This window comes from Cuculus canorus, chromosome 6 (genome assembly GCF_017976375.1).
Source record: "Cuculus canorus isolate bCucCan1 chromosome 6, bCucCan1.pri, whole genome shotgun sequence".
Lineage (NCBI taxonomy): Eukaryota > Metazoa > Chordata > Aves > Cuculiformes > Cuculidae > Cuculus > Cuculus canorus.
This window is the reverse complement of record NC_071406.1, coordinates 17,626,948-17,642,417: the sequence shown is the minus strand read 5'-3', so window position 1 is coordinate 17,642,417 and position 15,470 is coordinate 17,626,948. Positions and strand designations below refer to the sequence as shown.

Here is a 15,470-nt window from a genome sequence, read left to right as displayed (position 1 = left end):
TGCCAGGGCTGGAGTGACACAGTGCCCGGGATGCAGAGAGGCAGTGCCATGGCTGCAGGGACACAGTGCCAGAAGTGGCCACCAGCAGCAGCAGGCCATCAGACAGCCACTGACCAGAGACAAGGCACCATCTGCCATATCCTGTCACATGTTAGTGCATGGTGTGTCCCCAAACCCACCAGCACAGAGGCAGACACCGTATCCAGCCACGGGGGTGCGAGTGACCAGGCCCGGCTGCAGGCAGGGAGCGTCTGCCTGCTCTGCTCACCCCTGTCCCCTTCCACCTGCGGGCGGACAACCAGGAGACATCACAGCTCCACACAGGATGGGTGCCGTGCAAGGTCTGGTGCTTCTGGAGTGCAGAGGCAGCCCACAGCATTGAGGAGGGTAGTGACAATGATGAGCTTTCCCATGGAGCTGTGGGAACAGCTTGGAGACCTCCAGCCACCTCCCTGCAGCTCTGACACCCAGGGCACCCATTTCCCAACGGTGTGGTGGTGATGAGGATGCAGATGCCTCCAAGCCTGTCCCCTGTGAGCTCCGAGCTCCTAGTTCTGGGGGCTGAGGGGAGTTTGGCTTGTCCTACAGAACAGTCTGGGAAGCAGGGCAGTTAGGTGGCCACAGCTGCAGGGACGCAGTGCCAGAAGCAGCCCGCAGCAGCAGCCCATCAGGCAGCCACTGAGCAGAGACAGGGCACTATCTGCCACATCCCTGTCACCCGCCAGGGCATGTTGTGTCCCCAAAGCCACCAGCACAGAGGCAGCCGCCGTACCCAGCCAGGCGGGCGGGAGAGACCGGTGCCAGAGCCGCACCCCCGCAGCAGCGGGCCACCGCGGCTCTGAGCTCCCTCCCGATCAACCTCCCGTGCCCCGCGGCCGCCTCGGCTCGCTCCCCGCCCGCAGCACCCGCCCCTCGCTGCCGGTGCCCGCGCCGCTCTCCCGGCGTGCCCGCAGCCGCGGAAGCGAGCGGGATGCCGGGAGCTGTAGTCCTGCCCCGGGACCCGGGGGAGCGGGAAGCTCGGGGCCGATCGCTGCCGGTGTCACCGGAGGGCGCGGGGACGGGATGTCCCAGCAGGAGGAGGCGTGTAGCAGCCCGGTGCCCGTCCCGGTGCAACGGGGTAGCGGGAACGTTAATTCGGAGCGAGAGGTCTCGCTGCGTGAATGGCAGCGAGCGCGGGAGAGCAGCTGCGTACTGGGTGCACTGGGGGGGGTTCTTGGGAGCTGGGGGGTGTGGGGGGAATGCTCAACACGGAGCTCCCTAAAACGCCCGCCCCAGCAGAGCTGTGTGTGTGTGCAGGGGGGTGTGAACAGAGCTGGTTTTGCACCCTCGCTTCCGGGCTGCGAGGTGGGGTGGCATCACGGAAGGACTCAGGGTCACCGAGATGGGGGTTGAAGCAGAGACCTGATTGCTGTCTTGCAGATGGAGGGCTCCGAGGAGCTGGAAAGCAGCTTCCTGACACAGCCCTGGGCTTCTGTTTGCTTTGGTGAGTCCGCTTTTCTTGCCAAAGCACGCTTCGGGGATACTGGCTACATCCTGCTGATCTCTGACCTCAGCGGCATCTGGTATGAGAGTGCAGACGCCGAGGCTGTGGGACAAAGGTCCAAGGTGAGTGTCTGGAAAGTCCAGGGACCTCCTTTTCTCCTTGCAGCAGCTGACATCCCAGTATAAACTGCTTGGTGACACAGTGGCTGATAGACCTGACAGGGCTTGGGTACAAACCCCTGGCCTGGAGAGTCTGTATGTGGCTCTGTCCAAGCACTGCAATCCCAGTCGGCTGAGCACCCTCTTCCTGGGAGAGCAGGCCAGGCTATTTAACATGCCCAGAGCAGCCAGGTTCACTGGGGCTGCATGCTGAGGCCAGCACACTCATATCACTTGTGGGCTAAATGGGCACCTGGTTTCCCCAGGCTGGTGTACTAAGGAGGAACTTGAAACAAGGCTACCTTCCCACTAGTGACAGAGACTCCTGTTCATAGCCAGGCACAGGCTCCCATGGGAATTTCCTGTCAACCCAGCCTCTAAAACACATGGCCGTGCCTCATCTCCTCACCCTTAGCCTGTCTGCCTAGGCCCCAACATGCCACCCATCTGCTGTGTCTCTCTGTCACAATAGCTATGCTAAGCAGCTGATGGAAGGAGGGGTGATCATGCAGTGGTAGCCATCCCCAAGCAGATGAGCTAAGCTTTGACACTCCCGGTGGCATGTGGGGCAGATGTGCTAGTGGAGACCATAGCATCCTACCCACCACCCAGACCCTCCTACGCTGACAGGGCAGGGAAGCCTTCCCAGCTCAGCTGACCTGGGAGAACTGGTGGGTGATACCCTGGCACAGGACTGGAAGCTGAGTACCAGGGATGGCTTTTTGCAGTGCTGGGACATGCAAAAGTAGTTTGGCTTGCTTCTGTGCTGGGATTTCTGCTGCTTTTCTCCGAGTGCCAAGCTCTCTGGGACATCACTGTATGTTTAACCTTGTCTTTCCCCAGGAACTGAACAAGAGGCTGACAGTCCCGGTGTCCTCCTTCCTGCACCGCTTGCGCAACCTGATGTGCCCCTTGCTAGCAGGACAGCCGGACACCGCCACCTCCTTCTCCTGCCACCGCACTGCCAGTGGGCTCAGCCTGCATGTGAAGAGTGAGCTCTCGGGACTGCCCTTCTATTGGTACTTCCACTGCTGCCCTGCTCCTGTGGAGATGGTAAGCAAAGCTTCGGAGAGTTTGAGGAGTGAGACAGCCAACGTTGAGGATTGTCTCCTAATGCTTGGAGGCTTTGCGGTGGTCTAGGGCTATGGTGGTGGCTGTGAGGTGCCTGGCTCTGCCTGCTGCCCCTCCCAAGGTTCACTGTCCCTATTTCTTCCTGTTGAGGCTTTGGTAGTGAGGCAGGGATGGCCCAGCACGTGCTGCTCCCAGGGCAGCAGGGACATGTCCAGTTTGGGATGATGCCCTGCCAGCACCCCAGCACTGCGTGGCGATGCTGTTCTCCTTTGCTGCACGCTGCGAAGCGGGGCGCAGGGCGGTCCCCAGAGAACACACAGGCTGTCTGTCACGACGGAGAGAATTCCAGTGGGGTCTCCCCGGCTTTTAAGGAGTTTCTTTTAGCACGGGACTGCCGAACTGCTTGAGTTTGGGGGAGCAGCCCCCACAGCGCGGTGTGCCGGCCCGGGCGCCCCGGGGCAGCTCTCGGCTCCGTGCGCGCACAAGAGGGCGCCCGGCACCCGCGAACGGCGGCCCCGGCCCCGCGGCTCCGCTACAGCGAGCATCGCCCCGGGCCCCCGGCACCCCCTATCCCGCGTCCTGCTGCGGGGCACGGCCCTGCTCCCGCTGAAAGGCTGTGCTGGGGCATCCCCGGGAGGGACCGGGCTCCCCCGATGCTCTGGGAGTGCCTGTCCTCGCTTTCAAAGTTGAACTGGGGAGCAAATGAAGTTGGGCTCCCAGCTTGGCTCACCTTAGGGACTTGCTGTCCCTGCCTGGGTCACCAGGTGACCCCTAAGGACTTGCAGTCCTTGCCTGGGCAAGAAACACGCAGGCTGAGCTGAGAAGGTACAACCGCCCCCCACCCTCTCTCTGCTTGGGAACGTGCTGCTGCCTGCGAGGCACTGGGGAGGTGGGAAGCAGTTCAGGTGCTGTGTGTGGCTGGTGTGAATGCAGGAGGGGGGACCAACTCTGCCCTGCTAAGCTCTGCTCAGCAGCCAGCCAGGGGCTCGAGGCAGGCGCAGAGCCCACCTGGCAAACGGCTGCTTGCCAGCTCTGCAGGGATGGGGCCCTCTGAGTGCTTCGGTGGGTCACCTTTGTGGCTCGTGCCTGGGGGTGAGCAGAGTGCATAGCCCACCACGGGCTTGCCAGAAGAGCAAGAAGGCTTTGTGAATGATGCTGGATTTGCTGCCCTCTCACTGTGGGGTCAGCCTGGCCACAAAGACAGGGGACATGCCAGGGTGAGGGAATCTCGAACACCCTCACAGAAGCTGCGGGAGGTGATGGGCAGGAGGCTGCTTTCTGTGCCTTATGGGCCGGAGTGGCCCAGCCTTGCTCTGGGTCAGTGGCCATGCCTAGGGCTCTGCATGGGGCTTCTGCAGCCACAAGCTAAGGGTGGGCATGGTGGAGCTGCAGCCTACATGAGTCCTGCATGTTGGCATTCTTGCTGCTTTTAATCTTGCCTCCTTGAGAAAGTCTTTCCCACTCCTTGAGCTGCAGTCTGACACCTTGGATCCTTTGGCCTTTTTGCCCAGCTGTGCCTGTTCTCTGCACAGGAACATGCCTAGGGGTTTTCAGAGCCACGGGGAGGGTGGGTCTGCGTGGCACGTGGGGGCTCTCTGTCACCTGCTGTACCCCAAATGGCAGGTGGAGCGCATAACCTACCCCTACACCCCTGTCCCCATCAGGTTCTCCCACCCAAGCTACCCTCTGCTGCAGCCCCCAGCTGTGAAAGGATGAGGCTGGGGTGGAGGGATGTGTCTCACAGCATCCTGCTTCACAGTGTCCTGCCTTCGTTCTCCCAGGTCCTGTCTTTTGACCACTTCCCACTGGATTTGGGTGAGATGTGAGATATCTTGGGGAGTCCTGTGTGACCTGGGGTGCAGCTCTTGGTAGGACCTTGCTGGCTGCCCACTCTATTGGACAGCTGCGTGCGTCCCTGGACCTTCCTTACAGCTTCCCTTCCCTGTCCTAGGTGTCCCATCACCTCGTGCGGCCCCTGATTCGGATGAGCCTGGCATTGCAGTACAAGGTGCAAGAGCTGACCTCCCTGCTGCTCCGAAAGGATGCTGAGATTGAAGATTACAGGGAGAGTGGAGCTGCTCTCAGCAGAGGTGAGGAGAGATGCCCAGGGCTGAGAGAGCAGCAAGTGCAGGGAGTGAGTTTCCTCCTTAGCATGGGGCTGGCATGCTCTATTCCCTCTGGCTATTACCCAGCCAGGCTTGTGTTTCATGTTCAGCCACGCCAGCAGTGAGGCGAGGCGGTAGCCAGAAGGCTGGGGAGTAGCCCCTGGGGAGAACTGAGGGAGGAACAGCTCTTGACCAGTAGCTGGAGGAGTTGGGGAGTCTCCAAGGGGCTCTCCACTTCGCCAAGAGCACCTGGCTGCTCCCCAGGAACTGGCAGGGATGCCAGTGAGGGCCAGCCCTGGAGCAGTGTCAGGCTCCCTTCCCAAGTGTCATAGCTTGCGGAATGCTTGGAGAACAACCAGGGGTTCCTGGCTCTCCCTGCTGCGGGAAGCACAGCTTTGCACATGGCTCCAGCGCCCAGCCTACTTTGCCATCCAGAGGGATGGATCATCAGGTAGGTTGTGGGTCAGGACTTGCCTGGAGGAGCCACTTTGCGGGGTGGGGATTGTCCTCTGCCCAAGGAGGTTGGCTGAGCACTGTTTTTTGCATTGTCCCTTGCTAGTGCCGTGCTCTGTCCTGCTGACAGAGGTGATACCTGCCCTTCTGCAGGAACCTTGCTTCCCTGAGATGTGAGGTCCAATGGAGGCCAGCCCTGACTTGTGTATCATAGCCAGGAAGGTGATGAAGTCCAGACCCTTTACCATGGCAAGTACACCACCACCTGAGCCTGATTCTGCCCTGCAGCTGGACTAGAGCTGTGTCAGCTGGCTGTGAGCTGTGTCAGCTGGCTGTGCTCCCCTTTCTGCAGCTGCTTGCTGGCTCTACAGGACTCAGGGCAGCCAGGACAACCCAGTTTGGGTCCAGGGACTAGTGCTGGTGGGCAGGCAGGCTCTCTTGTCCCTTGTCTAGCAGGGCAGGAAGCTGTGAGGAAGCTTTGCACCAGCGCTGCTGATCAAAGCTGGCCAGGTGCTGCTTTTCCAGACATCGTAGTAATGATGGGGAAAAATTAGTGCTTTGAAAGAGGCACAGAGCAGAATGAGCTATAACAGGGGTTTGTCTCTGTCCTGAAAGAGGAGAACAGAGACTGTTTTACTCCTCTACAAAAGCAGCTGGAGATAAGCAGTCCCATCTCCACGGTGTGTGGCTGTGTGTTGCTTAGATCCAGGCAGCTTTTTCAAGCTGGGAATGGTACTGAGCATGTCCTGCCACTGTGTCCTGCTTCTCTGTGTAGGAGGGTGCTGGGTGTGGATGGGCTCTGAGCTCTGCTGCCTGGTCACTGTGTGCATCAAAAGCCTCAACCTTACTCCTCCACTTCCCTGCAGTCCTTGTAAATTCTGCTAGGACCTTACCCCTTGTGCTTCATGCAGGGAGATGTGTCCCTAGCCCAAAGGCCCACTGGGCTTTCCCGCTGATCTGGGATGAGCTGTCCCCCTGCAGCTCCCTCACCAAACAGGCAGGGGAAGGGGAGCCTGGGGTCGGGGATTGGACCAGGCCTGCCCAGGTTAATCCTGCTCTCTCTTGCAGACCGTCTACGGACAGAGCTGTTCCAGGAAGAGATGTTTCAGCAGAACTTCATGACTGAGGTAAGGAGCGGTGCAACTCCTCTCTCCTTCGGCAAAGGGTTGGTAGGGCATTGGCATCAGCAGCCCCAGTGCAAGATGTGCCAGGCTGGATGTGGGCACCAGTGTGGGTGGCTGAACTTGCTTGGAGAGGGATAATGGAATAATGCCCACAGGCTTTTTTGTGTTCTTGCACCTGGTCTGAAGGGAGAGCAGAGCTGCAGGCATGCCTGGCATGGCCAGATGGAGTGGTGGCACCATGTTTTGTCACCGTCTCACCACTGACTGGCTGCTGGGAGTTGCCAGGGGTTCCAGCCAGGCTGGCTGCTCTACTGGAGTGTGCTATCACTGGGGCATCCACACCATCCTCCCACACTTGCTGTGGACCTGAAACACAGATGCTGATAGCGGGCACGGGACAGGTGCATGAAGAGAAGACATCTGCTCCATTTGGTTCTTCTGCTGCTTTTAGGTGTGACTTTACAGTGGTGTATCATGGGGACGAGTGCCTTTTAGCCTGTTATCTGTGCCATGCCCACCACTCTCCCCTTGGCGTGCTTGGCTCGAAAATCAGACATGTGCTGCGCAGAAACTGGGGCTGGAAGGAGACAGTCTTTCCTCTGATCAGTTTTTCATTACTGGAAATAATCACAGAAGCATTGAAATTCTTCAAACCAATGTGACAAGGTCAAAAATGGTTGATGCCCATCAATGCAAAAATACTTGGGGTGCTTCTGAGTATTCCTGTGCTGACTGCCACGGTGCAGGATTGGGGAGCAGTGATGTCTGCTGGGGACCAGAGAGTCAGACAGGGTGTCTGTGCTGTCACACAGGCTTTGAGAGGACATTGCTTTGTGAGATGCATGCTGGTGCTGTTGTACAACCAAGTAAACCATCTGCAGAGTTTCTAAAAATTAGATATGATCCTTCTTTTATATAAGAGGCATTGGATCCAGTGCAGTCAACTTTCGTTTCCCTCCAGTTATGATGGATAGAGATGAATTCCCTGCTGGACTGCTACTTGGAAGTTGCCTAGGGACCGATGATCATGAGCAGATTACATTCACTGTGGGCAAAAAAAGGACATTCCTAAACAGTAATTTATATCCTTCATGCTTTGAAAGGCCTAATTTCCCAAAGCAGGGGGAAAATTACGAGTGAAATCAGCTTGGAGGAAACATTTAGATAGAAAAATGTGAATGAAAATGGTGAGCTCTTTCAGAAGAATTTCAGAACCACAAAAAGCCACAATTCCACAATCAAGAAAGAGGGCAGCACTGGCCAAGAGCCCGTTCTGGTTCAGCGGTGAAGTGAAGGCAGCAATTAGAAATAAAAGAGCAGTTTATAACAAATGGGAGGGCGGGAGTAGATAGCAATCAATATAAATTAGAAATTATGAAGTGTAGAAAATGGATAACAGAAGCTAAAGACATGGGGGAAAAATCATGGTGAAGGACAGAAGGAAAGACTTATTTAGTGTGGAAGGAGAAAAACCCATGCTCCCAGCGACAGGATAAGCTTATTAGTAGGTAGAGGTGGTAAAATGATTGATACTGGAGCAGATGTGGCAGAAGCAGTTGGTAAATGTGTTGATGCTGTCACTAGAAGGAGACAGGTGGATGTGCTGGGATCAGTGGATGATAAAGTGTGCCTTTGTCCAAGAGTTGGCTGAACAACATCTGCTAAAAGTGAACATCAGGCTTGAAACTTGGGAGTTCTTCAAGAGCTGGTAGGGTGTGGGCCATAGTGAAGGTGCTCCGTGGTGCAGGGTGGGCAGGAGGGGGGTGACAGCTGGCAGGGAGCTCGTCTGGCAGAGACTTTAAAGATGTGAAGACAGTTGGTGCTGTGTGTCCTGAGAACAGCCCAGGAGCAGTGTCATGGGGCCAGAGCGCTGGACAGGGAATGGAAGGGTCTGGGAGATGCTCCCCCTCTGCATTCCCTGGCATCCAAGTCTGGGCATGGGCTGTAGGGGAGAGGCTGGTACAGGAGTGCAGTTGTGTGTTCAGTCTGCCTAGAGGGATCTGTCCCCTCTGCATACATCTCGTTGCTTTATAAACCCGCTGATGGTGCTTTTGGCCCACGTACCATCCTGCGGCAATGAGCCGTGAGATGCGAGCATCTGCTGCCTTTGGTTTGAACGTCGTACCCCATCATTCCTCCCAGGGCTTGAATTAGTCAGGAACACCAATCACAGCTTAGCAGCTCTCTGCCACTGAAACCGGCTGTTCACCCCCGTCTCCCCTCTCTTCCAGCAACAGAAGGGAGTGTTGGATGGTCTTGTTGTCTCTGGACAGGTATTTCAGAGCACCTGGGTACTTTTGTACTCCATTTGCCAGCTGCAAAAAGGAACAGCAAGAGGGATCGGGGTCCCTCGGGACATGCCATGGAGAGCCAGCAACGCTGCGACTGTCTCCCATGTCTGGGTTTTCAAAAAGACGCCGGACAATCAGCACGGAGTCAGAGGAATGAATTGAGGGCTGGGGGGAGAGCCTGGCATTGAGAGGCTTGGAAGGGAAGAGCTCCGTCTAGCTTATCAGGGAGAAAATTGAGAGGAGCCTTGATTACAGTGTGTGAGGGTCTTTACAAGGAGAAAATGCCGGTTTGTGAAGGGCTGTCTTTAATCTCATGGAGAGCAGCGGAGGACGAGCCAGGCACTGGGAGCCAGAGCCAGGCAATTTGGAGCTAGGACAGACGCACTTGGGTTTACTCCCGCGGGTGATTAGCAATCTTGGAGCACAGTCCCAAGGGCAGTGGTTGATCCTCCATCACTTGATGTCTCCAAAATGGGATGGGAGCCTGCCTGGAAGAAAACCAAGCTGCTGGGCTCAGTCTCAGGATGTGCATGGTTGAATGTCAGTGGACAGGAGGTCAGGAGGAGAGTTCTGATACTCCTTCCAGCCTGTCCCTCTGGGAAATGGGGCTTCAGGTTGTGGATGTTCGGTAGCAGTAAGCACCCCCTGGCAGGAAGGGTGCTTTGGTGGTGTGGCACAGGGCTTGTGAGATGTGGGAAAATGCTCCACGTCTTTGCTCCCTTCTGAGCCTTTGCAGCATCCCCCACAGAGAGGAAAGAACCTGCCTGGCCCCCAGGACAGATCTGCACAGGGACGCTTCTGCCTCTCAGTTTAGATGTACCCTTTCCCTGGGTTTGTATGCGCTCAGCCGTCCAGGGCATTTTAACAAATCGCGGGAGTTTTCCAGCAAAGCCTTGGGAATATTTATACGTTTAGGAAACGATGCTTTCACACACGCTGTTTTTGGCAAGGGTTCACTGCTGAGCAGCTGCCTGGGCTTGGTCAGAGCCGGAGGGAGGGTGGCGGCCGCGCGTGAGCTGAGGCAAAGCCGGCAGCTTTTATTGGCAGGCCCTGGGGTTCATGCCGAGAGGGGAAAGAGCAGGCGGCCGGAGAGGGCTCCACACCCTGGAGCTACCCCAGCACCCTTCCCAGCGGCCTAGCACCCAGCAGGTCAGTGGGTATTTAAGTCCGGGTATTCCCTGTGGGTTGCAGAGATGACCCCGTAGGGCAGTGTGGGGTACCCTCCCGTGGGGTTTGAGAGCTTGTCTCAGCCTGGTCAGCATTTCATGACATAGCTCCCGCCAGAGCCCGTGGTCTTGCTCCTGGAGGGGGGCAGAGGCTGGGGGCCATACGACACCATGTGCCCTCCCAGGGGAGGGCAGGGACAGGTACGCTGGGGGGAAACTGGTGACACCACCAGTGCAAATATAGCCCCTGTGCCGCAGGATGCTTCACCCTGTATATTTTTATCTGCCGTGGCCGGCACGCTCGAGGGCGGCTGCTCCTCACCTCCGCAAGCCGAGCGCAAGACCTCGGCAAACAGGACGTGGCGGGTTCACGGCTTGACCCCAAGGCCCGGTGAGGAGGAGGAGGATGTGCCATCAAAACAAGCAATGCCGGAGAGGAAGATAAACAAACAGGCAGCTTCCAGCACGGCCCCAGCTAAGGGCGAGCAGGAGCCCTGAGCTGGGGCTGACGATGGTGCTGGTGGTGGTGTCGTCTGACATCAGGGTGCCCGGGGGTCAGTGTCCCTCTTATTGTTCCCTACCAGAGGTGGGACGGGGGCCAGGTGCCCATTCCCCTACCCGCAAGGGGACATGGGCCAACGGGGCAGGTGGAGGGCGCCTGCTGGAGTAACCGGCCATCGCCGCCTCGAGGTCCAGCCCAACACCTGCCTCCACACTGCCTGCTTCCAGCCTCTCCTTTTTAATAGGTGCTAAAAATATGCCCTGGGGACCGGAGCTGCTGTGGTCTGGTGGAGGGCAAAGGTGGTGATGGGCCATGCATTTTTCAGGGTGGGGATGGCATGCCTCAAACCCATGCTAGGCTGGTGTGGGAGGGAGGATGCGGTCCTTTAGCTCCTTCCAATGACGGATGTTTTCAATAAGTGCAAGGTAGCTGTGGCTTTGCAGCTTTGACCAGAGAGGGGCCAGCAGCGCAGGCATGACATGGGCTGCTTGCGTGCAGGGTGCGTGGCTCAGGGGCATATGCTGTGGGTGCTCAGCCGGGCTGGGCTCCTGTGACATGGGGCCAGAGGAGGAGATGGTGGCTGCAGCACTGGTGCTAGCAGGACTGAGCAGTGACAAAGCTGCAAGGTCTTGGGCAGGCTGGCTTAGAGCAGAGACGAAGGCAAGGGGCTGGCTTTGAAGATGCTCAAATGAGCAGAGCAGGTCCTCAATGTGCAACCAAGCCTGTGTTGTGCTCATCTAGCAAGATCTGTGGGTGCCTGTGTCTTGCCCTGGATTGTGGAGATAGGACCAGGGGGAATAGGTATAAACTAGAGAGGGGCAAATTTAGACTAGACATTAGGAAGAATTTCTTCACCATGAGAGTGGTGAGACACTGGAATGGGTTGCCCAGGGAGGTTGTGGATACCCCATCCCTGGAGGTGTTCAAGGCCAGGTTGGATGGGGCCTTGGGCAGCCTGCTTTAGTGGGATGTACCTTCCCAGGGCAGGGGAGTTGGAACTACAGGATCTTTAAGGGCCCTTCCAACCCTAACTATACTATGATACTATTGCTGCTACTTGTGGGATCCTTTCTTCATTCCTGAACAAACCTTGGTCTCCCTGTCTCATTATTGCCCCAGGTTCTGAGCCATATGCTGGAAATACGATGAGCCGCCTCAGTGCCGGATGTGGCAGCACACACACATGTATGCAAGGAGCTGCATGCTGCTGCAGTCAGGAGGAGCAGAGGCTCACTTGCGCTCAACGTGAGCATGTGTGCAAGAGCACAAGTTTGCACAGGAGCAGAAGTGTGCATGCTGCACTGACGGGTGCAAGAGGCAGGGTGCTGCATCCGATGGCTGAAGGGGATGGGGGCCAGGAGCCAGTGCCTCCTGCAAACTCTATGGGGTATTTGGGGAGGAGCACAAGTGCTCATCACTGCGTGGGCACCAAGCACTGCATGCCCCAGTGTGGTGTTTGCATGGAGGTGTGTGGTGGGCAGCACTGTGGCATTATTTATTTGTTTGCTGAGGCCCGATCAGGTGAGGGAGGCCCCGACCAGGGCATGCTTTGTGGGCCACCGCTGGCAGCCACAGCCTGCTTGCACAAGCAGTGAGTCAGTGGAGCTGCATGCTGCTAAAACCAGACTTGGCACAAGCACCCCTGGGCAGCAGCCTGCCCGAAATAGTGCCCAGACCAGGACATAGAGCAAACCCCCAGCAGCCGGGCTGGGGCTGGCCTGGCTGTGATTGCTCCAGCTCTTGCATCTGCCAGGGAAGGAGATGCACCATGGAAGCAGCTGCTGTTGTCTCAGGAGCCCTGCGGGGATGGTCTTGCAGGGGATACGGTAGGATTCACAGCCAGAGCCCCTGTGACTGTGGCTGTGCCTGGCCGCTGCTCTGCTACTGCCACTGCAGAGAGCAGGTGGCACCAGGGCCAGGTACAGGCAGCTGCCTATGTGGTCCCAGCCCTGCTTCATCCTAGCATTGCCTTGTTTAAGGATGGTGAGATGGACAAGCACCATCTCAGCTACCCTCCCTGGGGCCCTTGGCTCTGCAGTGAAGTGTGGTCTGGCATGTGCAGGGAAACATCCTTTGCAGCTGGAGTCTTCTTTATACTTGCCATGCCATGCTATGCCATGCCATGCCATGCCACGCTGTGCTGTGCCAGGTGCCACTGGAAGCAGGCAGAAGGGTGTCACAGGTCATCTTGCAGAAAGGGCCAGACCTTGCTCCTGCGGAGGAGGCCCCAGCCTTCACATGGGCACCAGCCACACATTGCTGCTGAGGAGCAGCTCTGCTTGGGAAATGATTGATCTCGTGTCAGCAAGCAGTGGTTTGAGCCGGTGCCAGGCCTCAGCTCAAACAGGAGCATTGAAGGGGGAGAGCCCCTTCCCCCTCTGGAAAGTGGAGCAGCAATGCCCCCCCCGCCCCTGCCCTCAGTCCTGCTCCCATGTGTCGGGCATTAGTGACTCCATGGCTGCAGGCAGCTGCCCGGCCCTAGGGAGCGTGTGGGGAGCAGTGGGGAGTATGCAGGTGTCTGGGATCCTGGCCTTGCCTGGGTGAGCTTGCTGGGGCTGTTTTTGAGTTAGAGGGGGGCAAAGAAGGGATGCAGGAATGGTTGGTGGGGGAAAGGTGCGGCACACAGTCTGCCTGTTCACCCTGCAGCCCCTTGTCCTGGCCCTTCAGCTCAGGATATGGCAGTGGCTCTTACAAGCAAAGGATCTTTTGGGGAGGAGGACAAGGTGGACTTTGACGGGATCTAAAGGCACTGCTCTATGTCAGCAAGAGACATGGCAGCTTCTCTGTCCCCAGCTGATGGGATCTGGACTCAGGTGTTGTCATCCCCCTGGCTCTGCTGGCGATGGGCAGGGCAGAGGAGCGGTGCTGCATGGATCCTCAGTGCTTCCTTCCCCAGCTGCAAGCCTACTGTGCCCAAAACAGGCTGTTGGGTTTACTCACCATGTCCCTGTGTTTCCTGAGCCTTTCCCCAGCTCATCTTATACCCCCAGCTGTCCCCTTCTGTGACATCCATGGGCAGCTTTTTTTTGATATCCCTGAGAGCTGCTCCCTCCCTGTCCCTTGGGCCAATGCCTCCATAGCCTCTACCAGTTGTGCCAGCCCATGCAGAGGTGGTACCGAACAGCTGGTCACATCTAGGCAGGCAGCAGCCCCCAGGGAGGAGTTGCTGTGCACCCCAGGGCTCACAGCCATCGGATTCCTGAGGCTTCCTGCTCCCACTCTGCTTGGACCTTCGCGTCCTATGTATCTGCATAAGGAAACAGGGCCATTCATGTATTTCTCTCTCTATTTATACCTCTCCCTTTCCGTATTTAGTGTGTGCACAGGCAGAAGGGGCAGCGAACGCCGGAGCCACTGATGTTCTTGGCTCCAGCGCTGGCTGGAATTTTGTCCTGGAATGTATCCTGAACCGCTGTGAAAACACGAATAAATCTCTGTGTGTTGTGTGCATGTGTGTACACAAATATATAGACTACGTATAGATGTGGAGCAGTATAGGGCATTTGTGAGCTTTGCTATTTAAGGGAAGGAGTAGTTAGAGGGCTCTCAACGAGGCAAACACCTCTGGATCAAAGGAATGCAGGGCACTCTGCTAGTGGCCAGGCACCTTGGGAAATAGGTGGCCCTTGCTTTGTCTTCTCCAGGGACCTGAAGCCACCTTGTTGGTGACTTATTGAAGGTAGCACATCTAGCCAGCCCCAAGCAGTGCTCTGATCCCCCAGGGGCTGCATTTCATGGAGGTTTCTGCTCCCTGGTCTTCAGTTTCCCAGTGAGAGCCCCAGAGATGCAGCTTCTGTGCAGCTGACACTGGCTGCAGAGCCTGGTGTGTAGCCAGGTGCAGTAGGGCAAGGGTAGCAACCCCTCACGAGGAGGTCTAGGACTTCTGGAGGGTCAGGAGTTGCCTCCTGAACATCAACTGGTTCTAATGACTGTCAAGTAAAGATGATGATGTGAAAGAGAAGAAAATAGATGTTGGCTAGCACCAAATAGATGCTGGGCATCTCCATGTACTGCTGGAACATGTGATGCTCATGGCTGTCTAGGAAAGACAATGAAAAGGATTAAACAGAAATTGGGTACCAGATCTCAAATAAGATGATCAGCCATGCTTGGGAGGTGCTGGCAGCTGCCTTTCTGGATGACGGCCTGGCAGGAGTGCTGCTGGGGCACCCAGCAGCCCTTAACTGGGAAGCGGATGCCCTGTATAGCCCAGCTCAGGGTCATGCCAGCTTTTTGTCTTCTGGGTGCTGAAAAAGCTGATATTTTGGGCTGAAAATGCCCACATTTGGTCTCTGGCCAAAGGTGATGTGTTTGTGGGTGGGGGAAATTTGAGCAAATTCCTGCTGTGAGTCCTGCACGTGTGTGCGGGCGTGCGGATAGGGGAAATAAAGTTTTCCTTTTGAAAAAAAGCCCCGCTTATTTTTATACAGAACTCCAGAAGGACTGAAGGTGGAAACTTGGCCTGTCAGCAGCTGTCACAGGGGAGCGGGTCCCTGCCTGAGTTTGGGGGGAAACCACAGCTGGGTGTTAATGGGACTGTTAATGAATTAATGTTGGCTGCTGGGGGCCAGAGGGGAGCCTGGCTCGGCGGGGCATGCGCGTGCGGAGCCCTGCCCGGCACACAGGCTCTGGCTCCCGGTACAGCTGCAGAAAGCCATAGCTCTGGGAACTATGCGCTTGGGAAATTGTGAGTGTCCCCTTCCAGTCATGTCTTTCTCTCTGGGTTATGGAGATGCTTGGAAATGTGTCTCTGTTGTTGGGGAGAGGGTCCTGAACCCGAGAGCACGCATGCAGTCAGCGTGGGGGTGTTATCTTTTGACTGTGGGCATCTGCTGTTTGAGCTGGTGGTATTGCTTAATGCTGGGTCTCCTCAGCTGCTGAAACCAAAGCTTTAAAGCAATTTAAATCAAACAGCAGGAAAGAAAAATCCCCCCATGTTTATTTATGGGTTGGAGAGCTTGTGCTGCTCAGTCAGTGTAAATTCTGCAGCAGCGCTGATCTCTGCACAGCACTGCCTGTCTGCAGCCTTCTTGGAGTTATTTCTCTTGCTGCTTCCCATAGAATGTGAAGGTGTAGCAGGTGAATGTGGTGAGCACAGCCATTCCCCGTGCTGCGGG

General features: G+C 56.8%; 1 protein-coding gene across 5 annotated transcripts in view; it reads left to right on the top strand.

Annotated features, from left to right (window-relative positions):
- The first annotated feature begins 966 nt into the window (after nucleotides 1-966).
- The window catches only part of NHEJ1 (non-homologous end joining factor 1), a 44,978-nt gene continuing 30,474 nt past the window's right edge, over nucleotides 967-15,470 (top strand). Inside the window, exons 1-5 of one of the 5 annotated variants that reach the window (XM_054070152.1) lie at nucleotides 967-1,117; nucleotides 1,420-1,605; nucleotides 2,485-2,694; nucleotides 4,664-4,802; nucleotides 6,339-6,397. In XM_054070152.1, the coding sequence (XP_053926127.1) occupies nucleotides 971-1,117; nucleotides 1,420-1,605; nucleotides 2,485-2,694; nucleotides 4,664-4,802; nucleotides 6,339-6,397 (741 nt within the window). In that variant the 5' untranslated portion in view covers nucleotides 967-970. Of the gene's footprint in view, nucleotides 1,184-1,419; nucleotides 1,606-2,484; nucleotides 2,695-4,663; nucleotides 4,803-6,338; nucleotides 6,398-15,470 lie in introns of all 5 variants that reach the window. The other 4 variants (XM_054070155.1, XM_054070153.1, XM_009557534.2 and 1 more) reach the window with 4 other exon arrangements.